General features: G+C 37.1%; 1 protein-coding gene across 1 annotated transcript in view; it reads right to left on the reverse strand.

Moving 5' to 3' along the window:
• The window catches only part of HSD17B12 (hydroxysteroid 17-beta dehydrogenase 12), a 135,518-nt gene that overhangs the window by 48,950 nt on the left and 58,936 nt on the right, over positions 1-27,632 (reverse strand). The window contains exon 4 of the mRNA XM_011000605.3: positions 3,969-4,076. Coding sequence (XP_010998907.2) covers positions 3,969-4,076 — 108 coding nt within the window. The remainder of the gene's footprint in view (positions 1-3,968; positions 4,077-27,632) is intronic.

Here is a 27,632-nt window from a genome sequence, read left to right on the forward strand (position 1 = left end):
AGAAATGAATTACATGTTTGTTATTTTAGGGAATGTTATAAAGGTGGCACTGATAGTAAGCAGAGGAGGAAGGAGAATAAATAAGATTATTTCCCCCTTATTATACAGAGGTGGGGGTCTGTGGGATCTGGATGGGGAGGAGAGAGGGAAGAGAGAGAAAGTCAAGGCCCAAGTAATCACAAGAAAAAGAAAACATAAACAACAGACCTTTCCCCCACAAGTTCTAGAGGGTTATACTCATACTAGAGAAAGAACTATTAAGATTTGAGTTGGAATACGACCTAGCAATAAGATAAAATTTAGCTCATAAAGGTGTTTTAATAGTTTCCTCAAAAATCTTGACAAATTAAAATTACAGTGCAATATAAGATATTTGCTAATAAATATCAATAATAATTACACAAAGCTTATGATTAAGGACACAGTTCTGGTAGAATAGGGAGAAAATGAAATATATAGCCAATTAATAGTATACTGTATGTGAAAGTGCTGCTATAAACTTTATAAAGGATCATGTAGACACTAGCAATAATTATTTCTATTGTTGATCTGTAACCAGCCTAGAAATCAAAACTTAAGTTGTCTGTGTATATATGTGTGTGTGTGTGTCTCAGTAAGTATTCAGTCAGAACTGTTTAATTACAGTATAACTTCAAAGCAGGGTTTCTCAACCTCAGCACTGTTGAGATCTCAGGCTGATAACCCTTTGCTGTGGGGGTCGGCCCTGTACATTGTAGGATGTTTAACAGTGGCCCTCACCTCTACCCATTAGGAGCCTGGAGAACTTCTTTCTCCTACCCCTCAGTTGGTGACAACCAGAAATGTCTCTGGATATTGCGAGACATTGCAAAATTGCCCCTGGTTGAAAACCATGTTAAAGCATAAAAAAAAAATCTAGAAATCATTTATGGCTCTCCTACACAAACTGAGGAGGAGAGACAGCCAAGATGAACTAGAACTGGATGCCCATCACTAGGCACATGTGGCTACTGAACACTTACAATGCAGCTAGTCTGAACTGAGATATGTTATAAATGTAAAATGAATGCTAGACTTGACGACTTGGAAAAAGAATGTGAAATATTTTGAAACTTTTTATGTGGATCACATGGTAAAGTGACAATATTTTGGATATTACGAAAATTAGTTTCATTATTAAAATTAGCTTCACTTGTTCCTTTTTACTTTTTAAAAATGTGGCTACTAGACACGTTAAAATTACATATGTGGCTCACATTGTATTTCTGTCGGACAGTACAGAACCTGTGCAAAAAAATGATACTTCCTTCTCACTATACGCTCCAGGCAGCCCTTGATGTAAGAGAGCTCGGTCCTCATTTTCTCTTTACATTCTCTCCTTTGTCCTCAGATTATCTCCAGTCTCCTTTCTTCAATGAGATTATCACTCAGAGATGACTCACCTCCAAACTCTATCTCTAGTTCAGAGCTCTACTGAAACCTAGATCCATGTGTCCAACTATCAACTCAACAATCCCAATCGGACATCCCAGAGGAACCCCAAACTTATATGATCCTCATTCCCAAAAAGGCTCCTCTTCCAGGATTCCCCATTGTAGTAAATGGCACTGTTGACAGATGCTCAAGACAGAAACCTAAGGTCATCATGAGTTCTCTCTTCTCCTTCATCCCACTTGAAATCTCTCACGACTTGTGTCCTGCTTTCTTTACTTCCTCAATATTTCTGGAATCCTCATTTTTCCTACCCCACTGGCTAGACCAAGTCACCAAATTTCTTCCGTATCAACTCCTTCTTCCCTTTTACACTCTCAATACACTCTGCCCTTCCCTTCTCAACACTTAACTCACAGCTAACCATTTTTGTTCAGTGTTGTCTTTCCTATTAGGACATTATACTACAGAAAGCAAGGTACTTTCTTGTTCATTGTTGTGTCTCCAGTTCATTGAATGACCAATGAGTGAATGAATAAATAAGGACGGGTGTAAACTGCTGACTCACAGGTTGCAATTTACTAAGGAGCTGGACTACAAAAGCAGTGGTTCCACTGGCATATGTGACCTAGGAAAATATCAATCCTTATGTCTAAATATCAATGCATATGTTTTGACACAAGTCCTAGGATTCTAGAAGTGGGGACCAATGGACCTTGTACCTCATCCTTAACAGATCTATCTATTATGCCTAAACTCACACTGCAGACTTTTTAATATAGTGGGTCAGGAAAGAACAGCTGAAGAGAGCCTTTTATAACCCTCCAGCTCTGCAGCAACCCAATGCCTGACATCTTCCATCTTCAGTGGAATGGTCACCAGAGTAGCTGTAGTTTCAAAGTTACCCAGTGAAAAGCAGCTGACATTTATACAAAGCTAAGAACTACTGGGATTAACTGAACCGCTTCTAAAAGAAAGTTATTCTCCAACAGGACAAGTTCAAGATAAGTCTCCTCTAGTTAGGGATCCTCGATCCACCTCCTTGCCTAAGCCAGCCTTCACTCTCCAGTCCATGACTGGTTTGAAAGGGGTTTGGATGGACTATGGCACTGTCTATCCTAACTAGTAAGTTACAGCTGCACTGATTTGGAAGTTTAAAAAAACATCAATAATTCTACAGAAGTTAGCGTGCTTTAGCCTAAGCTAAAGGAAGAGGAGCTTGTGAAAGACTCTGGGCAATGTATGTATTTAGAGAAGAACACAAGGCAAAATCTAGACCTGTGTTTTCATTCGTCTTGTGCTACTGGCTCTCCTATAAATGTGGGAGTACTGTGTGGGTGGGTGAGGCATGGTGATGAGTGATATAGACCAGGCAGGGGCTGAAAAGACAGCATGTCAAAGCCGAGGTTAACCCCAGGCCCAAGGGCACCATGTAGGGTTATATGTGTTTAACTTTTTAAAAATTGCCTTATCAAGAACTTATATAAGCTATAAGAACTTATAATGATAATACAAGTATAATATATAATGATATAAGAAGTTACATCATTCTTTTATAGTATGAAGAAGAGAGGTGGGGCCTTGACTAAAGAAATGTTAGGAAACACTTTTTTAAAGTATCTTCTCTTCATTATTCCTCCTCTTATAGCCCAGTAGAGAAAACAATGGCAATTACTAGGTTCGCACCAATTGAGGCAGTGGGAGAAAGAGATTTAGTGAAGCAGCGACAATTTTCTGAACTAAATGCCCCTTTTCTTTCTTAAAATGACTCAGAATGGTGGGTAACTTTTTGAAGACCATTTTTTTGCCCCTTAAAATCTGGTGAATCTTTTCCATAACAAGGTCCAATACTTCCATTATCTCAGCAAAGCATCAGGTTTTAGTAATAATAACAAGGTGTACCGAAGGGAGTAGACTTGGAAAAACCAAGTAGTGGCTAAAGTACTCTTCTTTAGGTGACCTTAGGCAAGTCACTAATCTCTCCGAGCCAGGCCTTCTCAACTGGGGTGAGGTTCCCCCAAGGGGACAAAAGCTGGTTCAGGGTGTGGTACGAGATCTTATTCTTTTTACATATAAAGCACAGATGTATATATACGGCACATACACAAGATATGCAGTGTATCTGTGGTACTCAAATTTCATGGGAGGGAAAATTAGGGGAAAATAATGTGTAAGAAGGCGTCTTGTTGGGGAGTGGGTAATACTGAACAAAAGGCTGAGAAATACCTAAGCCTTCATTCCTCAAATCTAAAAATAGGTTAGCATCACCCACTGTAAAGGATTATTATAATACAACTATATCTAAATGTATACAGAGAGAATGAGAGACCAGAAATAAAGCAGGCAGGGTAAACAACCCAAATTGTAGAATTATCATTAAAATACAACCAAAACCAAAGATTCAAATGTATATAGATTAACATCATCTACTGACCAATTGTATTAACAAGGCAATTTTCTTCTCACAGGTCATTTCACCAGCGAAAACCTAACATCCCAAAAGGAAACAGTCTTAGTCAATAAATGCAAAGAGAATCCACAAATGTGGCAATACAAACCTAAAACACCAATTTGAAGACCTGCCAAGCTTGTTTTAATTTTATCATAAATATCTTCTGATTCAAAGTCAACAGCAATGGTCTTTGTTTCCACCTTGAATTTTTCTCCTAGGGAAAAAACACAAACGGAGAGAGGAAAAATTAATACATGGCCATTAAGATTAAAGCATTTGAGGACATTATTCTTTCAAACACTCTCCTCTCCATATTTAATATAAAATCTAGACCCAGATCATTTTAAGCAATCATGAGACCATCTAAGAGATGATATAGCATCAACACAGTAGTTTTGCAATTAAATTTTCAATGCTGTCACAGAGCTGGCTGAATGTTCCTTAATCAGTTCTCCTATAAATCAGTAATGACTACTTTATCGACCATTAGGTACAAATAGTAAAATATGATTCATATCATAACGCTATATACTCTTCAAATATCACTGGTTTTGTGGTTTTAATTACAAACTGATACTTCATGATTTCAGGAAGAAGTCTTTATGTGATAAACTATTTTAAAGTGTATTATATTAAAAGAAAAGGTCCATCTTATTAAGATGGGAACAAAATGAATATGATCATATTGGAATTTAGGAGATTGGTTAATAATGAATAGTCACTACATCAAAACAGCCATACAAAATGCACAGTATCAGAGCTACAAAGTGACACAAGAAAGACCTCAGTGTTCTACTTTGCACAGGACTATGCAAGGTCCAAACAGAGCTAAGGGAAAGAACAGGTTCAGAAATGAGACCCTGGAAAAACAAAACTTATCTGAGAGAATGTGTAATGTTGACTTCTGCCTTCACTAGCGGGCTGCTTTGAGAAGATGGTGTGGATTGTGAGGTCACCCAGACATGGGTACCAGTTTCACTTCCACCCTTATTTGTTAAACGACTTTGAGCAAGTCACATATCTCCTATGAGCCTCAGCATCCTCTTGTGAAAATGAAGGTAATAATCCCCATTTTAGTGCTGTCAACACAAAGATATCAAAGCATTACCTTTAGTACTAGCACTACTGCACTGTACTGGCATACAGGAGGCACGCCATAAAGTCTCCTCCCTCTGTCCTCAACTAACCCCACTCTCACTTCACTTAGTGAAGTTCAGTTGGTGAAGAATGCTTATTCTTTGGAATCTGATGAGAATTCAAAAGAATTAGTTTCAAAATCCAGCTTCCAAAAATAAAATTTTCTTCATTCGAAGTCAGTGTCGGCTCACCACAGAATATGCAGCATTAATCCACATAGGAGGTTTCCGTTCCTGATCTAAAAGGATCTACGTCTAAAAGAGCTGGTTCACGAGATTTGATTCTTAGTTAGACTCAATGAAAAGTATCGACCCTAGATGGGGATCCATGAATAAACTAGAGAAGATGATAACTGACCTGGAAAACACCTTATCTGGTGTGAAAGGTACACGTACAACTTCAATATAAATGTTATTATATGTGTTCACATGATGGACAACCAGATACAGAGCTGCCAGTTCACAACAGCTGGTCCAACATGTCTTGCTATAAATGGCTCACAGAATTTATCACAAGTAAGCAAAGAACTCTGCCTTTATTAGGGTCACCAATTCACAAGAAAAAAGACCAAAATCAAAAGGCTGAAGGATACCTTCTATTAAATGGAAAACTTGATTCAGGAATAAATTTGATAAACTTATCTATTTATTTAAGAAAAGCAAAGTCTATTTCCACACTAGCACTTATATACTGACATTTAGGAAAATTTCTCTCTAGTAATAAAAGCCACCTCACAACCACTGAATCAAATTTACTTTTAGATCTCACAGGATTTGGTGAATGTACTTATTCTGCACAGTCTTATATAGATAAGCTGCTTAAAGAAAAAAAATAGAGACTCTTTCGGAAAAGAATGTTACTTAATAAGAACCCTCAAGTAAGCTCTTTCTTTTGTCTTCACATTAGGAGAAGCAAAATGGCTTCTGATGCAAGTTTTTCAAGATAAATAAAAAACTGAATTTACACTTGAATTACCCTGAATTATGTTCTAGTCTAGTTAACATTGTTTCCCTCCCCCCTCATTTAACTTTTCTTCACTGCCTCTACTGTGGATTTTTCTTTTTCAACATAGCTCAGATCATGTCACACTCATCCTTGCAAACCTCCAAGGGTTCCATCTCACTTTTAGTAAGAACCAAAGTCTTCAGCAACAGCCTAATACTGAACTCTACCTCCACCTACTTACTCTCTGGTTGGTCCCTAGCCTTGGTCACAGGGGTCCTAGGAGTTCTTTAAACACAGAATGTTCTCCAAATACACGCAAGGCTTTTGCACCTACTGTTCTCTCTGCCTGGAATGCTCTTCCACATTCCTTGTCTCTGTTGGGTATTTAAGCAAATGTTACCCTCTCAGAGAAGCCTTCACTGACCATACTTAATAAACTGCAGCCACTCCTCTCCAGCACTCCTTGTTCCCCTTCCCTACTTTATCCTATTCCATTGTGCTTACCCCTCTCTAGTATACTATGTATTTTAATAATGCATGTATTTCTTGCCATCTGCTCCCATTAGAATTAAGCTTTGTGAAGACAAGGACTTGGGTTTTGTCAGTTGCTCAACCATGTCACAAAGGTTCCAGGGTCTTTCCACCCTCCTCCCTTATTCCTCGAGGCTGGCTCTCCTCTTGGCTTCAAAAGGGCCGCTGCCATTCCAAGCAACCACGCAGGTGATGTTCAGAGGCAGGAATGGGGCATCCCTGTTATGTGTCCCTTTAATAGTGAGGCAAACTTCCCCAGAAGAACCCAGACTTCGCTCATGTTGCCTTTCCCAGGATTCTCATGGGATACACATGCTTCTGGCCCGGCCTGTGGACCGGCTTTGAGGATTCAGTGAACCATCACCACCACCAAGTTGTGTGAGTCAAAAATAGTAGCACATATCTAAGAATAGGACAGGAGACGCCTCTCTCTGGGCCAAGGCAATCAGAAGTGAATTCTGACAGATGTTCTAAAAGGCTGAGGTGGGAGATAGCTGGCTTCCTTAGAAAATGGGGAAATAAATCTAGGCATCTACCTTCTTCCCATAGCCTATCAGCCCTCATCTGACCCTGCCAAAAGAAGCCAACACGGAGGAACAAGAATCCTCTAATTTTAAACATCAGCACAAGGATGTAACAAGCACCTGGAACAGAAGTGGGTACCACAAACACATAATAAAATCTTCATTTCCACCTTCACCAGCTCCCCTACCCAAGGCTCTTCATAAGACCACCAGTCCACAACTCAGCAACAGCCCACTGCTGGGGAAGAGTGAGAACTCTACCAAAGCCTTTGGAGACATACTTCTGAGTGCTCTGATCCTTGCCCACCACAAAGGCCCGTGAGCTGACAGCCTTGGTCAAATCCTTCCTCCAGGGTAGGAGCTGTGATAAGTTAGAATCACAGCTTTCAGGTGTCAGCCCCTTTAGGGATGGTCCCAGTGTCAGAGGGCTGCCTGGACCGAGATCATGCCTTTCCCATGGCGCCCACATCCAAGAAGTGAATGAAGTGAGAGTATAAAGCCACTGGACAGCTTTTACTGATCCGGTTCTGATTCCTAAAGTATAGTCTGCTTGTTATCCTACTTTTCTGTTCTTTTGTACTGTCCTACTTTTAATTATTTTATGTTTAGTTTTATTATGCCAGTAATGCAAAGCTCCTTTACTATTATTCTTTTTCAAAAGTTTATCAGTTATCCTTACTTGTTTAGTCTCAGTTTTCACTGAGGTTGCATTCAATATTTCAATTAAATTTATGAAGAATGACAATGTGGCCTTCCCTCCAGGCTCTCCATTTATTCAATGTCTCATGGTAAAAATGTAGTGTTGTAAATTTTTAAAGAAATTAAAGAAATAAAGAATTCCACTGTTAGAATAATACATACCATTATGCAAAGATACTCAAGACTATATAATCATTCCTCCCTCCAGCCCCAGCTTTGTCAGATTGAAATGATTCTGATATGATCTTGGCCCACTCTCAGTCTAGTGGCTAAAACCAAAAACTAAGAAGCAAAAAACTCAGATGATTGGTATGAGTTGTTCAAGGCAGTCAACTCATTAGAAATGGGAGCAGAAAATTAGCTCTGGCTTAAAAAGTGGGGAAATGAAGCTAAGAAATGGCTGGGCTGATCCCTGCTTATCTCCTTTTTATCTAGTCCACTGAAAACTACAAAACCACAATGGTGGAATAACGGAAAGCAAATGTTATTCATAAATGTAGACAACAATGAACGTCCTCACTGCCTCAAGTCAGTCCATCACTTCCAGGCACGGGTGCCCCACTCCTATAATCACGTTGCTGGCTCTTACCTATAGGATCCTGAATTGGTTCAAGGTCAAGTCGGGAATTAACAAAAGGAACTTCACCCAAAAGTAGCTTCAAGATGCTGCTAAAACACCTCTCAACAGTAAAACCAGCACATTTCTTAGTTCAGACCCAGAAAGGTCATGAATATATTCATAATAGCCTCCTATTTAACATACTTCTAGGTCTGGACATCACTATTTTCATTTTGCTCAACAAATTGACATCTCTCAAATTTAACAGTTTTATCTCTAAGAATAGTTTTCCAGGTCTTGGAAAGAATTTTGCCATTTCCCCCCAAGATGTCTGGGGATATTAGGTCTGAGAATACTAGAAAAGAGGTCTAATCTACATAAACTCATGTATTATTTATCATTTGTCTATTAATAACACCAAAGAAATATTGATTCTCCTTTGTCTCCATACCTGATCCAAATAATCTGTCTTTCCTTGTAAGTTTTAGGTACTATTCATTACAAAATTCCTGTTATATTTATCCTTCCTCATCTTTTCCATATTACAGATTTCATCATTTATCATTCGAGTTGGGTCGCCATCTCTGTAGACTGAATTTTCACGATTCCCATGACCTCCAAGGTAAAGTTGCTCTGGCTGTGCTCCTAGATACCTTCTATGTAACCCTTCTGAGCACTGACCGTAATGTATTACACAGAGTCTCTGCTTCCTAACAAACAGTCATTCTTTGTTATCTCTGTATTCCCAGCACCTAGCACAATGCCTGGCGTGTTAGCAGAGGTCATGCAAATGTTTGCTGAGTGAGTAAACACCTCTAGGCCAACACAGCTCTTTTATTAAAATCATCTTCTCAATACTTCTTGAATTCCTCCTTATAGAAATAAAACTACATACTGGTAAGAGATGTCTATGTGAGACATAATAACCTAAGGTACGTACTATTAGGCATTTTAATGCCTTAAGATAAATTAAGAAACAACTCAGTTCTTCCCTGTGTCCCGCATGGGTTGGACTACCACCCACATGGAAGTAGGAACATCTTAGGGTTATTAGAAACCCTAGAAAACATCCAGTCTCATGAATAAATACTCCGGAAGCTTAACTCAGGGGCATGAAGATGAAGGTTGAAGATATTTTAGTTATGGGACCACGCTCCTTTATCCTCAGTCCTGAAAAAGATAATTATGGGGAGAGAAGAGACTCTTGGGGAAACAGTACTACATTCAATGCTTACCAATTTTAGCTGCTAAAATCTAAATTCATTAAATTCAATTTGTAACTATAAAAATGTACTGCATGTTTTGAAAACCCCCTCCATTTTCACACAAACTGTCTTCCAATATTCAGAGATACAAAAAGTATGAGTCTTTTCGTACTTTCTCTAATTTTAAGAGGGAAACAAAGAACAAGTCCCCTAACCAAATTCTCTCCACTTAACTTCTCTCCTTTCCCCGTTTTCTTCTTTATCCCCAGACCTTACTGTCTCCCTCCACCCCTCCCCTTTGGGGTGAGATCTCTCCCCACAGACAAAGCCTCTCTTACGTACTTCTGCAGAAAAGGTGCTTATGCCCTAGAAGGGAATGATTCATCTGACTCCATTTTTTAAAAGGCCTCATTTAATTATAATTATCAGAGATGCTATACAAATAATGGTCCATTTTTTTTATATTGCCCTTGAAAATATATTCATCATCATTTTAATCTCATATGAAGAGACTCACTTTCAGTCAAATCCAAAAAAATCCATCCTCAGGATTCCATCCCAAACCAAGTATTTCTTTATTTTAAGCCAAGGTTATTATAGTTTATTCATTACAGCCTATTTAGCTAGAACAACCATCTGTAATAAATAAAAACCTTACACCATGTGAATTTGTTCTATTGAAGGGCATGAATAGGCCCCATTCTTTTGAAAATCCTCAGTTTTACATCGGCTTCAGGTATTATAGACTCCTGGACAAGGCACATTTGAAGAAATTTTCAAATAAAGATGTTTATTTTCTGTACTTGGAGGGAAAAAAAGGTCTGCCAATGGAAACATTTGAATTTTATTTTTTTGAGGTGAGAAAAAATAAGAACTATTCCTAACATTACCATGTTTAAAATTCCAAGATGATGTTGCTAATACTATGGAAGCAGAGTATTATGGACTGAATGTGTCCTTCACCCCTCAATTCATATGTTGAAGGCCTAACCCCCAGTGTGATGGTATTTGGAGGTGGGACCTTTGGGAGGTAATTAGGTTTAGTTGAAGTCAAGAGGGTGGAGCCTTCATGGTGGGATTAGTGACCTTTTAAGAACAGGAAGACAGAGAGCTCTTTCTCTCTACACAACACATCCAAGAGAGGCCGAGTGAGGACACAGGGAGAAGACAAGCCAGGAAGCAGGCTCTCACCAGGAACTGACTCTGCCAGGACCTTGATCTCGGACTTCTAGCCTCCAGAACTTTTGAGAAATGATTGCCTGTTGCTTAAGAGACCCAGACTATGATATCTTGTTATGGCATCCTGAGCTGACCAAGACATAGAATTTGTTCAAAAAAGCATGAGATGTAGTTAGAAGCCCTGGCCTTGAATCCCAGTTCCATCACTTGGCCGAGGGTCCTTCACTAAGGCCTTTCAACCTTCAGGAATTTTATTTCCTAGCCTTTGAACTACAAGAAATAATACCCACTCTACAGAGCTCCTGTGAGGATTACACGTCACAGCACATGAGAATGTATTTTATGTATGTAAAGCCCTATTCAAATGTTTTCTCTTCTTATATCTACCAATATCTACAAAGATGACTGCATGATAGATAGTTGTTTTTTCCAAAATAGCGCAGGCTGCTGTAGATATTATCTATATCATTAACTCTTTCTTCTTGGCATCAGCTGCATATCCCCTTTCAACCTGACCATGCACATGACTCGGCTTTAAAAATTCACTTATTACTCTATCACCAGTTGGAATCAATGGTCATGATATACTATTTTAAGCTACACCATTAGTGTCCCAAATATTTCTTTGACTCAATTTGCTTGTGATTAACCTTTGAATTACTATGCTTTATCTATTCCAAGATGCACTGTTATTCACTCTTTATCTTTGAAATCAGGGTGCCTTACAATTGATGTCATATCAGTATAATAGGCCATTTTTCTTTCTTAATGTATATAAGCATCACTGTTTCATGATCAATGGTGATTTGATAAAAGAAACACAGAACCCTGCTGGTATCCACCCTTCTTTTTCACATCAAAGAATGAACTGAGGACAGCTTCCAAAGGCAAGTTCTCCGGCATTCCAGTGCTAATAAGATTCCACCACTTCCACTAGTCAAGAAGGCAGAAGACTGCCCATCCTAAACTAAGACCTGAAACACTTAGCATGTGCTCATTCATTCACCAGGGTCACAAGCATTTGCAACCAGGCAAACGCCGTGCTCAACTGTCTGCTCTGGAAGGGCAAGGTCCATGTCTGGTTTTTTCTTTATCATTAGACACTCAGAGCCCAGTAGTACCTGGTACACTATCAGAGGTCAAGAAATACATTTTGGCTGATTAAATTCAAGACGTACACACTGAGTAGCGTCCACATGTCAAACTTCACCCTGAGGATAATAGCAGATCGCCTCAAAAAGGTCATATTTTGGTGAAGGAGATACATGTGAACCCAACTGTTGCTCTAATAAATAAAAAGAAAGTGCTCAAAGTGAAAGCAATCACTCTGGCAGAGTGGGAATTTAAATAGGAGGTGACACTGGTGTCGAGTCCTTGAGTAGGAATGAGCGATGCAGAGGAGAGGTGGGTAAAAGCAGAGTGTGGGGAAAAGGAACGGCATGGGGTAAGAATCCCTGGGAACGCAGGACGTGGTACACAGGGAGAAGTGGAAAGAAACAGTTCTGTAGAAGGACACTGGTGGAGGTTGTATATGCCAAGATAACAAGCAGGACCAGCCATATAATTTTCCAGGGCCCAGTGCAAAACAGAAATGCAAGGCCCTGTGTTCAAAAGTTAAGAATTTCAAGATGGTGACTACAGAGCATGCCAGGACGGGGCCCTGTGCAAATGCACAGGGTACACACCTAGGAAGATGGCCCGAAGTAAGTTTACAAGTCATCCTGTAAGTTTACAAGTCAACCTTTTGAGCCGAAGGAAATGCTGTGGCAGAGGAGAGGACACACAGCCTGTTATCAAAACTAAGCGGCAGCAGGAAGAGAACAGAGCAGCCGCTGCATTAGTCCAAAGAGAAGAGGCAGCAGTGGAAATGGGAGGCAGGCGGCTGGGAGGCTTCTGAGTTAGAGTCTGAGTTCGGGAGAGAGAGGGCATAATGGTTTTACCCATTTGCTATAGATAGTTTATTAACTACCATATCTTAGAGCTGAAACAGTCTTCGTTAGTTTCACATATGTGACAACATTCCTATGATTATGTCTCAGCAATTTTTTAATCACATAAAGTGTTTCTCTGGGGTTTTTCTTAGTAAAGCATCCTTTTTCTTGAGGTGGCTTACTTATCTTTGTTGGCTTGAAAAATGAAATGAGTCATCTCTTGTATCCACGGGGTATGATTCCAGGACTCCATGTGGATACCAAAATATAATGAGGCTCAAGTCCCACAGTCAGCCCTCCACATCTGCAGATTCGACCCACTCCAGATGGTAAACATAATGCAGGATCCTGTGGCTGGATGAATCCGGCATGTGGAACCCGCAGATACAGAGGGCTGTGTTACCAGTAAGATCTGGGCCAGAGTTGACCAACAGTCCATCCAGAATAACCATGAACTAAAAATCAACTTGGAAAGCAAAAGGGATATTTTTGTAACCTTCTAGAATATTCCTCCCATCTTCTTTCAAAGAGAAAGATAGCTAAAATTAATTAGAAGTCAAATATGACACAGTAGTTTTTTCTAAAACTGCTGATTGAGCTATTTTTTTTCTTTTTAAGTGACCTCTTTTTATTTGAACCTGTCGCTTTGTTCTTATAAGATTCCATTCTGGTTTTGTGAAATCTTGCCGCAGGAAAAAGTATTCTTTTCAAGATCTGGGTCTCTCATTTTGGTATTTAGAAAAAGGAAGCTTAACAGTTGTTTTTATTTCTTTAAGGACAAAACAAAATCAGGGACTTTTGGAAAAAATTACCATAAAATTAAAAATACCAGCTATTGAAATGAGTATTTACTTTATGGCAATTAATACTTTGAAGATCAATATAGTTCAATATTTTGCCAAGAGTAGAACCATGTTTCTGTTCAACACACACAAAAAACCCTTCTTCATTTAAATTGTTAAAAAGAACGGTTTTTACTTATTAAACCAAATAAAGCAAAAGTGCTTTGAGTGTTTCCTCCTGTACTCTTGGGACTAACGATAAGAACTTAACACCAATCATCCCAACTCTAGGATGTCCTAAGGAACTCAGAGGTATCATGTAAAATGCATAGGGTTACAGTTAATATTCTACCCACTAAACAGGAGTAATGACTATTATAGTTATCAATTACAGAGAATCAACTAGATGCCAAAAAGTCCACTAAATGACACTATGTCATTTAATCTGCACAAGAATTTACTGATACACTGCTGAAACTTGCAAACGATTATTCTCATAAACTTCAGTTCTCATCATTTGAAAGACCATCATTTAGTTACTTTTTTTTTTTTATTTTGAAATTATCTCAAGCAAAGAAAAGCTGCAAATACTGTACAAGGAAATTATTCCCCTGAACCATGTTTCATTCAGTTGCTAACAAGATTCCATCACCCATAAGTACTTCAGCGTAGCAGCTCTCAAACTGTGGTCCATGACCCTGAGGGTTTCTGAGAGTCAAAAATAGTACTAAGACATCATCTGCCTTCTTCAGTGTGGTCACAGTTGCACCAATGGCACAAAAACAACAATGGGTAAAACTGCTACAATCTTCATAGGAATCAAAGCACCCAACTATATTAAAAGTTACTATCCTTCACATACTGGCAGTAAAAAGGAAAGTCGGTTTCGTTTAAGAATGCCTCTTGAAGAAGCAGTAAAATAATTAATTTTATTAAATCTCTACCCTTGCGTACATGTCTTTTTAATGTTCTGTGTGGCAAGATGAGAGGTATGCATAAAGTACTTTTTCTGTGAACCTAATACAATGACTGTCTTGAGAAAAAGCGTGTGCAATAGAGTGGTGGGCTGAATTAGCCCCTTTTTTCATGTGGCATCATTTTATTTGAAAGAGCAACTGTAAGAAAAACGATGCATATTCAGATTTGGCAGACATATCCTAAAAGATGAATGAAGTGAGTCAGTCACTTGAAGAAAAACGAGCAACAGGATTTGCTGTCCATGATAAAATCTGAGATTTTATGTGAAAAATCAGAATTTTGGAAAACTTGTGTTTACCATCACGAGTTTGAAAGAAAAGATTTTTCTTATGAGATAAGGGGTGATATTCATAATTGTAATTTTTTGAGTACTGTGTCAACATTTGTAAGATCTACCAAACTCAGGAACCAATATTTTCCAATGACCAATGCACAGAGTTACAAAATCATGATGGACAACAGACCTATTCAAAGTGTGAGATAGACAAATGGATTTTAAGGTACTTGAGTATGAAAAATTCATTGATATGTTTTCAGATACCATATTGCAACTAACCTTTAAGAAATCTCCACTTAAGGAGTTTTGATGTAGTATCAAAGAAAAACATCCACAATTATCTGAAGAGGCTACTAAAATCACTCTCTCTTCCAACTACATACCCACGTGAAGCCAGCATATTAAACTTGGTTTCATGCAAGTTTGCCCTTGAAAGGCAGATTCACTCTGAACATTCTGACCTAATCAGGTTTGAGGGCCAGCAAACTTATATGCCAGTTCCTAAATCTTGGTCACTTTACCGGGAGTTTCCTTTTGAACTTAACAGTGTGGAAATTAAGTTTCCTGTTTTAGACAGGGAGGCACCCGGACTCTCACCGCCCCGCCCAGGCCAGTGCTCTCCAGTAGTAAATCATTAAATCATCACTGCAGGCCACTCTGGATACTCAGTCCCTCGTCCATAGCAGCCAGTCCATAGGCTAGGTTCCACCCTTGGAACTGGAGCTAAATGCATTCCTCTTGCAATTGGGACAAATGTTGTTCCATTTCTGACTTGAAACCTCTCTCATCTCACAGTGCTCTTCTAAAAACATCAAAGGGCAACCTGTGCGTGCTTACCAACGCCAGGCACTGTGCTAAGTGTCTTAGATGAATCATCTAATTGAATTCTCACAACAATCCTAGAACACAGTGCTAGGCTTGTCTCCATTTTAAATTGAAGTGAAATAGCTTGCCCAATGTCAGGAAGGTCTGTTACAGACCAGATGGGAACCCAGGCATCCAGCACTGGAGAAACCATCTTACTCCAAGCCGTGCTCTCTCCTGAGGATGTGAGGTGCTGCTTCCTGATTAACAGACGCTGGCAGCCTTGCACAGAGATCCAAATTTTTGTGACGAACAAAATAACAAAATGCTCAGTTGTAGAATTACTCTTGCCTTGCTGAGGATTATTGACACATTTAACCCATAGACTGACTTCTGAAACTCTCAGTGTATAAATATCTGGAAACATGGCCCTGAACATCTAGAGTTTGGCTGCTCTCCTTCTATTGAAGTAATTTAAATCTGGATAGAATCATCGTCTAGAAAGCATATGTTCCAAAGTCTCTCTATAAGGCAGTTCATGTTAAAGAAATCCATTCACTCATTCAACAGTTAATATTCATTGAGTGCCTACTATGTGTTATAAGTACTGGGAATATTAGCCATGATGCAAACCAATCTGCTTATTTGGAGCTTAGAGTCTATTGCAGGGGGCAGGGGTAGGCAGGAAAGAAACAGGTAAAAATATAAAAAATACAATGCATCAAAATGTGGTCATAAATGCCATGGAGAAAAAAAATAAAAGCAAGGTGAGAGAGAAAGGGAATGACTGAACAACAGTTCTCTAAAAATGAGAATATTTTTTGAAGCTAAGAAACTGTCTATTCCAAATTTGTTAAACTGGTGCAACATTCTGTTTACAGTCCTATGCCAAATCCTGGTGTGCAACAAATCTGTATTATCACCAGTAATTAATGGGTCAAATTATACAACAACTGACTGAATGCTGAATCCTTAAGTAGTTAGTTTTATTTCTTGTTTGTGCTATACTTTTTGATTATTTCTAAGAAAAAACTGCTTGAAATTTTTTTAATTGACAAATGTCACACAGTTTAATGTAAAATATAAAACACAACGTGTCTAACATTAATAAATTCCATGTCCCCATATATGTATTTTCAGTTGAATTTTTAGGAAGTCTAACTGGTCATTTTGAGGAAACCAATTAGAGCTAAGCTGATGTAAAATTGCTAAGTTTTATATAAGACATCTTGGTTTCCTTTTAAAATAACTGGAAAACATGGGACCCTTAGGTTTGCACACAGTAACAACTGGCAAAAGCCAACATCTTTACTTGGGGCAAGAGCTTTCTGGTTTCCAGATTTCAACACTCCCTCTTGCCTTGTTCTAGCTCACTTGATTCATTTTCATTACCTGCCTCATCTCTATAAGCATATGCATTTCTGACCTGGGACCTAAACTGATCCCTTTCAGCCCATGTCCAGCATATAATATAGGATCAGAAAAGACGGGCATATAGGAAAATATATTTTTAGAAAACATTAAATGTTAAATGAAAAAAATCAAATAACAGAAAAACAAAAAATTTACTTTCTGTGCCATTTGTTTTAAAAGCCAAAGGAGGGTAAGCCAAAGAATCTAAGAGAAACATTTTGTAAGCAATATATGACAATAAAACTTTGAAATTTAAATCTGTTCCTTCCAAGAGTATGAAAAACATATATTACACTATGGATTCTGGGTTATAATGTTGTATAAACACACAGGCTCATCAATTGTAACAACTGTACCACTCTGGTACAGGATTTTGATAATAGGAAAGGCTGTGTGTACATGCAAAATCTCTATCTTCTGCTCAGTTTTGCTGTGAAACTAAAACTGCTCTAAAGTCTATTTTTAAAAATAGATAAATAAACTACAAAATATTTTTAGTAAAATAATCTAGTAAGATAAAAATTTCTCCATAAAATATTAATTGTTCTAAACATCTTCAAAATAGCTTGAAAATATGTTCTTTCCCCCTAAATCATTCCTGAGAATCTGACCATTTAAAACCCATTCACCAAGAAGAGTACAAACAGCCCACATTCCCATGATGCTCTGTTCTCTTTAAGAAAAAGTAACCATGCCTACGGATTTATTCTCCATTCATACAGGATCACAAGCCAATACATAGGCTATTTTATTTGCTTTTTAAAATATATCAATATTCCTAAAGGTCTATGCAGCAATACCTGATTTCCTTCATCTACCAAAAGCAGCTGCATTGTATAAAAGTCCCAGAGGCGATGTTGCTGTGTAAAATGACGATTTAAGTAACTGCCCTTCTTTCAGAAATCACCCTGTAACTATGCCAAGAAAAAAACGCAATTAGTAACGTTTTAGCTCTGTGTGTGAAACAGTGATGGAAAGAAGGCAACGCCAAAAAATAAAAAGTATTTTAATTCATGACTTGATTAGGATGGTACATGTGAACTTATATGAGAACATATATCAGTTCTGTAACATTTTTAAGAATGAACTTTTAAGAGAATACAGGAGTGGGAAGCAGGGGGGAGCTTACAACTCTTTATTTTCCACTTAATGCAGTAATTTGCCCCATGTTATGCTCCATCATCAACATGATCTTTAAAACGTAATTTAAGTCTCTTCATTGTAACTTCTGACCACTTGGAGCCATGCCGACTGAAGGCAAACTGCCAGGTGAACCGATTTATAAAGTCTTTGTAAGTTTTAAAAATTTTAAAGCAGTTCACTAAAAATGTTAGATGTTCAACTTTCAAAATGTAACATATTTTTTTTTTCTCATTTAGCAAAGTGTTTTATTCAAAAGCTTCTCAGCACTATCTAGTTGTCAGAAAGAACGAACATACATAGGTATGTAAGTAAACATATATATAGGTTTAAAGTTCACAGAAATTACCAAAAGGTAAGACATAAAAATAAAGACGTACTTTGCAGTCTCATTAGATACTTTTTGTTTTGGTCTGTTTTTAAGGTGGCAAGGCACAGAAGTAATTAAGGTCGTAGGTGCCGATTCTGCTGCTGTATTTGCAATATAATCTTAGAAATGTATCTGATATTTCTTGACCAAAGACCCTGAAAGAAACAGCAATGCTTTATGTTTGGCAAAGAGGATATCAGTATGTCTCAAGAATGTGAGTTTCATGGACATAGAAAACCAACTGTGGTTACCGGGGGGAAGGGGAGGAAAGGACAGATTGGGAGTTTGGGATTAATAGCTACACATTATTATATATAAAATAGATGAACAATGAGGACCTACTGTATAGCACAGGGAACTATATTCAATTTCTTATAATGAGCTGTAATGGAAAAGAATCTGAAAAAAATATACATATATGTATTCATATCAATAACTGAATTGCTTTGCTGTACACATGAAACTGACATTGTAAGTCAACTACACTTTAATAAAAAATAAGAATTAAAAAAAAAGAACGTGAGTCCACTCACAGTATAGATCCAGCAGAAATGCATGTCCTTTTGCTCCAAAAGACATGCATGGGATTGTCTACGGTAACGTTACTGATAATAATAGTCAAGAACAATCCAAATGTCCATCAACAATGGAACAGAAAGCTAACTTTTGGTATATTCATAAAGTGATGAAAATAAATGAACTATAGCCATATGTAAAAATATAGATAAAGCTCACAAACATAATGCTGAGCTGAAGATGAAACTCAAAAAATACATACTGTATTATGCAATGTATATAAAGTCCAAAGAAGTCAAAATTAAACAATAATATTAGAAACTAAGACAGTGGTTACTTCAGGGGAGGAAAGGAGGAGCAGTAATTGGGAGGGAGCATGTGATTCCCTCAACTTTGTGATCATTCACCTGTACGTGAGCATTTTTACAGTTTCTACATCCTAGGTTTATATTGTTTTCAGTATTAACATTTATAGGTATGTTTCTGTTACAAGACAAAAGCAAATTAATGGAGAATATTTATAAAGTGTACCTATGCTATACTAGAAGTATATCGCATTGAAAAATAAGGCACAAGTGATACAAGTGTTCTATGTGTCTTGCAAATGTTCTACAATACCTTGCAAATGGAACAGAATTTCTCCCTAGATGTGCTGCTTAGAAAGGCTGTAAAGGATAATAGAGGCTGCAAACTCAAATGTCCTCCGGGGCCGAGCACATTTCTCAAGTGTGTGAACAGGGCCTGATAAAAGTATATACACATTATGTGAATGGGGAGAGGCTGGGTCACCCTTGACAGGACAGTCCCCACCTAGAGGGCAAGTGGGTCACAATTCCAGCTGATTGCGGTCCTATAGGAATGCTGGGCCTAGGGTTAACAGACCATTTGGATTTGTTTTAGTATAAATAACAGTTTATTTAGTTACGTTAGGATTTTACTAATTCAAACTCCTCCTTAAATATATAGTTGGACATGGCTGTGTCTTTAACAAAGGAAAAAAAACACATCCATTTAATCAAAATGCTCACATATCCTTCAAATGATCCAATGATAATACCTGTAATAGGCAGCTGCATTCAAAAACAGTCATAATGCAAATTTCGTTGGTCAGTTCTTCATTCTCTTGTTGCTTAGTAATTCTGACACTACATTTTTGGAATGCGCCTACCCCAAAGTTATCATTTAGTTACCCAGTTACAATATTCAAAGTATATGTAAGAGTATGGGGATAATGGAGAACACAACACAAGAAGCCAAAGATCTGAACTCTGTCCACCTCTGCCATTAACTTGGTATGTCTTGGTTTCTCAGACTTGGTTTCCATGTTTATAAAATGAGAGTTTTAATCCATCAGTAGCTCCTAAACAGAGATGCCCTTTTAAAATAGTGTGGAGTACATTTTTCAAACTACACATGCCTAAACATGATTCTATGTATTCCACAAAAGTAAATATACTTACATTTGTGGCTTAATATTTTAATCAGTTATTGAAGAATGACTACAGTTTAGATTTTATACATCTCTACAGCATTAAACAGAATGCAAGCACAATAAAATCTAGCTCTATATCAGTAATCTTTCCATTACTAATAGGTAGCCTGCTGTCATTAAACATTAATTCTATTGTTTGTTTTTTGTATTGAAGTACAAGTATAATTCTATTGTTTTTTAATAGCAAAGGAATAAAATACAAAATTTATGAAATCTCCTGTGCGTTTTAATGGACTCATCTTCTCTTTGATTCTAGTATTAGATATAGCACCAGGTCACTTAAATTTGTTGATCTGCAATTATTTTACAGATTAGTGTATAATATAAATTATGCATTTAATAAGTAATGGTATAAAGAGATTATTAAAACAATGGATAATTGATAAAACATATAACTTCACTTGATGGAAAAATCAAGACAAAGTGAATCTTTTCCATAAAACTTTCAAAAATACTTTCTCTTTGTGATGAAAAAGGAAGCAATCCCTATATAATACCACTGAACTTTATTAATGTTTCAAGGAATGGGCCTTTCTACAAATTCTTTTATTCAAGCTGAAGGCTGTACCCCAAATTACAATTATCCACTTAAAACAACAACTAACAATTTAAAAGAGGGGGGAGAAACACCAATCATCTATTTAAATGGGAGCCACTTCAGAACACCTCGGTCCCACATTTCCCCAACCAAAAAAAGAATTTTATACAAAAGTCACTGAACCATCAATAATCCAACTGGAAAGACCACTTGCTGTTTTAAAGAAACCATACAAACATAAGCAAACATTTTAATTAAGAGGTATAGCTAGTGTCTGGCCATGGTGCAGTACCTTCCCGCATGCCTAATGCCAGCTGTAGAATAGCAACATTCAAGCAGCTGCCTTAATTGGAGATGCAGAGCAACACACGCTAATTTGGCTGGGCCTGCTAATTGGTAGGTATGCTGCATTGCTAACAAAACATCCACCCATATTACAGATGTTGTTCTCTATCTGAGTAAACGATTGGTAACAAGCAGTAATGAAGTTGAAATAAGCTACATTTGGTGAAATTGTTCAGTTGGGCAGCTTTACAACAGGATCCCACGTTAGCTTAGAAAATCACTTGTGCCAAAATTGGAACATCAGCTAAATGTCACAAGTACCTTTCTGTGCAACACGAAGACCACCATGAGGTTTCATAACCACTCTTCAGTCACAACAACAGTCTTGCCTAAGTGGGTACCTCCCCCTTAATTATGTATGCCAGGCCCCATGCAAACATTTACAAAAAAACTCAGTCCTTTTCTCTCTTTAGAGACTAACGCAGACCAAACATTTATAGATATGTGTGCAAAGATGATTATATTTATCAGGAAATCTATAATGCTTTAAAAAAAAATGGAGCAGAGAGTCTTCTGCTTACAGCCATGATGGTGTAGCAGAAACCAGATTTACTCTATCACTTTGAGCTAAAAAAAAAATGGACAAAATACATGAAACAATGGTTTTTCAGACGCTGGACAAGAGATAGTTCAGGAGAGCAATAGCTAAGAGAAGGGAAATAAATAAGGTGACCCCTATGGATGCCCTAGCTTATTGCCCAGTTAGATTTTCTAGACTAGGATGAAGAGAGAAGAACTCAAACAGAGACCAGCAGTACCCTGAGTTAAGGAAACAGACTTGAACATTTGGGGAAGATAGAGCCCAAAGAATTAGCAGACAGTAAAGACAGAAAGTGGGAACAAGAACATGAAAGACAGACATAAAGACAGATATATACATACACAGTTGACCTTTGAACAACTTGGACGTCAGAAGCACCCCCTGCAAGGCTGAAAATCCACATATAACTTTACAGGCAGCCCTCCATATCTGCGGTTCTGCATCTGTAGATCATGTAATACTGCAGTGTACATTTTTTAAAAATTTGTATAAGTGGACCCATGCAGTTCAAATCAATGTTGTTAAGGGTTAAAGAGAGAGAGAAACATGCTATACTCTATATGTTCAAGAAAGTAGAGGGTGAACATTTTAAAAAGGGGTAAGGAAGATATTAAAAAAAGATTAAATTTTTATAGAGAGAAAAAATACAATGTCTTGTTAAGAAAATTACACCAACAGGGTTAACAGCAGATTAGACACTGCAGAAGAAAAGGTTAGTGAATGTGAAGGCACAACAATAGACACCCCCATCCAAAATGAAACACAGAGCGAAAAGAGATTGGAGGGGGGGGGAGGGAGGAAGGTAAGAAGGAAGGAAGGAGCACAATATCAGTAGTTGAGGAACAACTTCAATAAGTTTGATATATGTCTAACTGGAATCCCAGGAAAAGGGTGAGGGATAGAAAAAAATACTTGATGAACTAATGGCCAAAATTTTTCCAAATATGATCATTATAAACACATAAATTTAAGCTCCACAAACTCCAAGGAGAAACATGAAAAAAAAAAAAAACTACACTAAGGGACAAAATACTCAAATTACTTATAACCAGCGATAAAGAGAAAAATCTTTAAAACAACCAGAGAAGAAAAAAAGAAAAAAACATTACACACAGTAATAAAAAGATAAGAATGAGAGCAGACTTCTTTTCAGAAACACTGCAAGCCAGAGACACTGAAGCAAAATAGATACTGTACTGGAAGAAGGAAAAAAAAAAAAAAACCTGTCAACCTAAAATTTTATACCCATAGAAAATATATTTCAAAAACAAAGGGTTTTTTTTTCAGATATACAAAAAGAATTTGTCACCAGCAGACCAGCACTACAAGAGATGTTAAAGGACATCTTTCAGACAGGGAAAAAAAAGTCCTGATTGAAATCTTTATTTACACAAAGGAATGAAGAGCATCAGAAATGGTAACATGTGTGTAAATATAGAAGACTTAAGAAATAAATTTAATTCTCTTTAAAATATAGTTGACTAAGGCAAAAGTACTATGTTATACAGCCCATAACATATAGAGAAATAGAATGTATGGAATGGAAGTATACTGTTGTCAGTTCACATGCTAAAGATGAAGTAGTACACTGTGACATGTTAAAGACACACACTGCAAGATCAAAAGCAATCACTAAAAACAAACAAAAGAAGATGTACAGCCAATAAGCCAAGGAAGAAAATGATACAGAATAATAAAAACCATGCTTTTAACCCAAAAGCAGGTACACACAAAAAAGGCGGGGGGGCAAAAAACAGATGGAACAAATAGAAATCAAAGAGTAAATTGGTTAACTTCAACCCAATCACATTAAACATAAATGGTCTAAGCATACCAATTAAATGGCAAAAGTCAAACTGGACAAAAAGCAAGACCAGATCTATGCTGTCTACAAGAAACCCACTTTACATATAAAGTACATAGAGACTAACAACAAAGATAGAAAAAGATATACCATGCTAACACTAATCAAAAGAAAGCTAGACAAAGGAGATTTCAGCACAAAGAACAATACTATCAAGCACCTCTCTGTTTTAAATTTTAAAGTCTCTGTTCTGACTGGCTCATAGAGAATAGTAACTGCTCACTGAAACTTCAGAAAACTCAGAAATTACCAAACAAGCACAAAACTTCTAACGCTTTAAACGTGCTGAGGATTTCAGAAAAATCATCCACAAAGAAATGATCTGCTCAAGCAGTGATAGTTTAAAAAGTCAAAGTCAGACATTTGGCTATCAACTAATAGTTACTTAAAACTGCACGACTGTACACCAGAAATTGACACACTGTAACTGACTATACTTCAATAAAAAAAGGAAATTAAAGAACAAAGAAAATACAAAAAATAAATAAAATTGCACAAATACAAACTTTTGAAATATTTTTAATAATTGGTAAGAATCCAACATACATAAACTTCTAATCAAAGTAAATCCTTGGCTAAATTAGAACTGGTTCAATCATTTTAATTTTTAAAATAAGTATGTCTTCTTTCTGATCACATCACAGTACAAAATATAATGCCACAGTAACATTTCATTCTTTGAACTTTTAAATTTTCTACTAGGTTTATGTACCAGTTAGATATATTATCACTGCTTCCACAAACTATTATTTAAAATTATAAACACTTATGTCTTTATAAAAGGGTTATTAGCTCTTCTAAATCACAGACAATGCTGCAAATCATTTGGTCTTAACCACTCGTCCTGTCTTCTGTGTAAAACTTAGAAATGTCATCTCTCTTACAGACTTGGTATCGATACTAATTGTATCACTCTGCAGTATCATTGCAAAGAATTCTTAATGGTCTTAAGATAATACACTAATATCATAATGAGTTAAATAATGAGGATTCTTTGGTTACCTGGCCATTTTCTAAAGACGGAAATCCTTAAAGAAAACTACAATTAGGATAGCAAATTCAGTGTGGTCTGTGTATCATCTTATAATAACAAAACACAAAGTTAGTACATTGTAAGTTTCAGGTGAAAGTGTTAACTTGTCACCTAATATATGTATAAGTGGGTGTATAAGATATTTTAAAATCTACAAAGAAAGTTTATGAATTAGACAATTTGAAACCAGTTGTTGAGAAGAAACTTGATCTTTGATAATATAGTCTTGTCTTAACAAGAAAACTATAAAAAAAATTATTTTGTGCCTTCAGTACCTACACTGGCCAGCAAAGGTTCCTTATCTCCCCAGAACGCTTTCATTTCCTAACAGCCTGTTCACTTTTGGAGCTTTTGTGTTGACTTTTGTCACGCCCTTGTATTATTTTTAAACAAAAGTTTCTTGTTTCTGAAAAAGCTAGGTTTCATCATAATTACTGTTTCCTGCAACTATGCTTTATTTTAATTACTGTCATGGAATCATTTCTTGTCTTGAGAACCACCTATGACTTATGCTTGTATTTTTCTGTACTAGACTCCTGGCAATTCTTTATGATACTACCTTCGTAAAACCTGGGCCTCAACTTAAAAATAATAAAATTGTTAAGATATATTTTACACCCAAACTGTCTCTGGTATTCCCCAGATAGCCACTAGGTAGCCCTTAGAGCAGGGAGGATATTAGGAAGAACGCAATATGTCCTGTATTCTCCATTTCTTTAATTAGCTCAACTCTATTACGGGAGCTGCCTTGTTCATCAAGCCCAAGATATGGAGACCCATGGTGCAACTAATACTGAATATGGTCCAACACTGGTATACCTTTCAGGTGGACAAGACAAACTCATGATCCTGTACAAAGACTGCCACAATAATGCAAAAGAAGAAAAGATCTCCAAGATTATGTTTCTAAGTATTAAATACTCCTGCTAATTGGTGGCAGGTTTAAAACACACTTTATAATAGTCCCTGGAGATTTATTACTCAGTGCCTTTGGTGTCCATCATAAGGCTCATGCCCTCAAGATAATCATTGACTAATTCACTCATTAGCTCTGTATTATACCCCAATAGGGGATTCCAGTGTGATACTGTTAATTACTGTAATAAATTAACGAGACACCATCAGTCTTATCTACAGGTGGTTTCTACTTTTCCTTCAAACACACCAAAAGGCCCAACCATAAGCTGGAGGTGAGAAAACTGAACAAAGCCTCAGTAAAGGCCTGTATCAGTACTCTTGACTGTTACTGACTCCTGGGTCTGATTCCTGCCCAGTGAAACCCAACACGCCACCAAGCACAAACTGTCAGACAGACTGTACCAGGAAACTGAGTCCGTATTTTCAAGGTCCTTTTCTTCAAAAATGAGACACTTGGTAAAACCATGCTGCTGACCCAAGATCCAAAGGAACAAGAATTAATTTCTCAGATCTTCCAGACCCGACAATCCACCTGCTGAGTATCACTGAGTGACCTCAGGAATGCAGTGAGGAGCAAAAGAACTGTCCCCACAAGTCTTGGCAAAATTCCTGTCTAGCAGAATTTGTGAGCATTGAAAATGGTTATTACTTTACACTAATAAGTCTAGAATGGCTTGTTAGGCAGCAATAGTAACTGGAACATAAACTAGTAAATTGTTGCATTGATTTAAAGATGGACCATATAGAAAATACAACACACATTGACTGACCTTGTCCGTGAAATTAATCAGAACAATGGTCAAATATTATACACGTCTTTACTGAGTCCTTTTACTTTACATGGCAATGTAATTAATTGCATAGGATCAGTAAGAACCTATCCTTCTCCCTACCAGAATATAATTAGATAAAACAAATGTGCAACTATGACTATGCCAGAAATGTTTCATTTAACGGTAAATCTCACTTAATTAGGCATGACAAGCCCACTAGTAAGAAACGAAGATTACACCCCCATCTGGGGAAACAATGGTTCAAAGACCTCCCAGGAAACTAATCTGGTACCTGCTCTAGGATGTGTCTGGAGTCTCAGGCTGACAGGCAGCACAGAATGTCACTCTCTAGAAGGCCAGTAACACTGAGGAATCTGGGGAGCTTGGAGTAAGAGGATACCTCTACAGTCATAGGTACTACAGGCAAAATCAGTAGAGGCAAACTGGATGGTTTTTTGGTTCCTAATGGTTCCTGACCTCGAAAAAGGTGAACTCTAACGGCAATAAAAATATTTCTGGTACTGAAGAAGTGATTAAAAAAATATGACTCTAGGGCCTGCATGAAGTCCCAATCCTACCATGTGGTTCTAGTTTTATTAAACATAAAACAAAAAGATCTTTATGTGTTCAGTAATGCCTCATTGTCCAAAAGGAGATTAAATAAGCCGAATATAACAAAGCACCTATTAACAATACCAACAGTGCATCAGAAAACCATGGAACAAACGTGTTTGGTCAAACCCATACCTTAACTGCACAGATAATAGGTAAGGACTGAAAAAGTGAAACTGATAATTTTCATCTTAACCTATTCCTCTGTTGACTATAAACCAGTAAGATTTACATTTCTAGAAGCTTTGCATTTCAAGAGATAAAACCAAGGAATTACAGAGCCATTCTCAAGGTTCTCACCCTGACATAAGTTACAAAAAAGAGAAACATCATAATTGGTTTTTTTAATCAAAGACAGAGATGTGTAAAATAAAAGCTGATTAAACGGTATGCAATCAGAATTATCGATTGCCACATAATAATAAGAACTATAAATATCCCATCTCTATATTCTGTGAACTAACAGTTGTTCTGAAAACCAGTCTCCTTTGTATTGTGCTTTATTTCAAGTAAAAACTCACCTCAGAGTCCAAAAATTATTTTTATATTCTTTGACAAATCAAAATCGACAAAAAATACTTAATATATTAATAATCCTGGCTAACAATGATACTAGAATAAGCTTATCATATGTGTGATGACTTTCAGCTTGTCTTAATTCAAC

Source organism: Camelus dromedarius, chromosome 12 (assembly GCF_036321535.1).
Source record: "Camelus dromedarius isolate mCamDro1 chromosome 12, mCamDro1.pat, whole genome shotgun sequence".
NCBI classification, from domain to species: Eukaryota; Metazoa; Chordata; class Mammalia; order Artiodactyla; family Camelidae; genus Camelus; species Camelus dromedarius.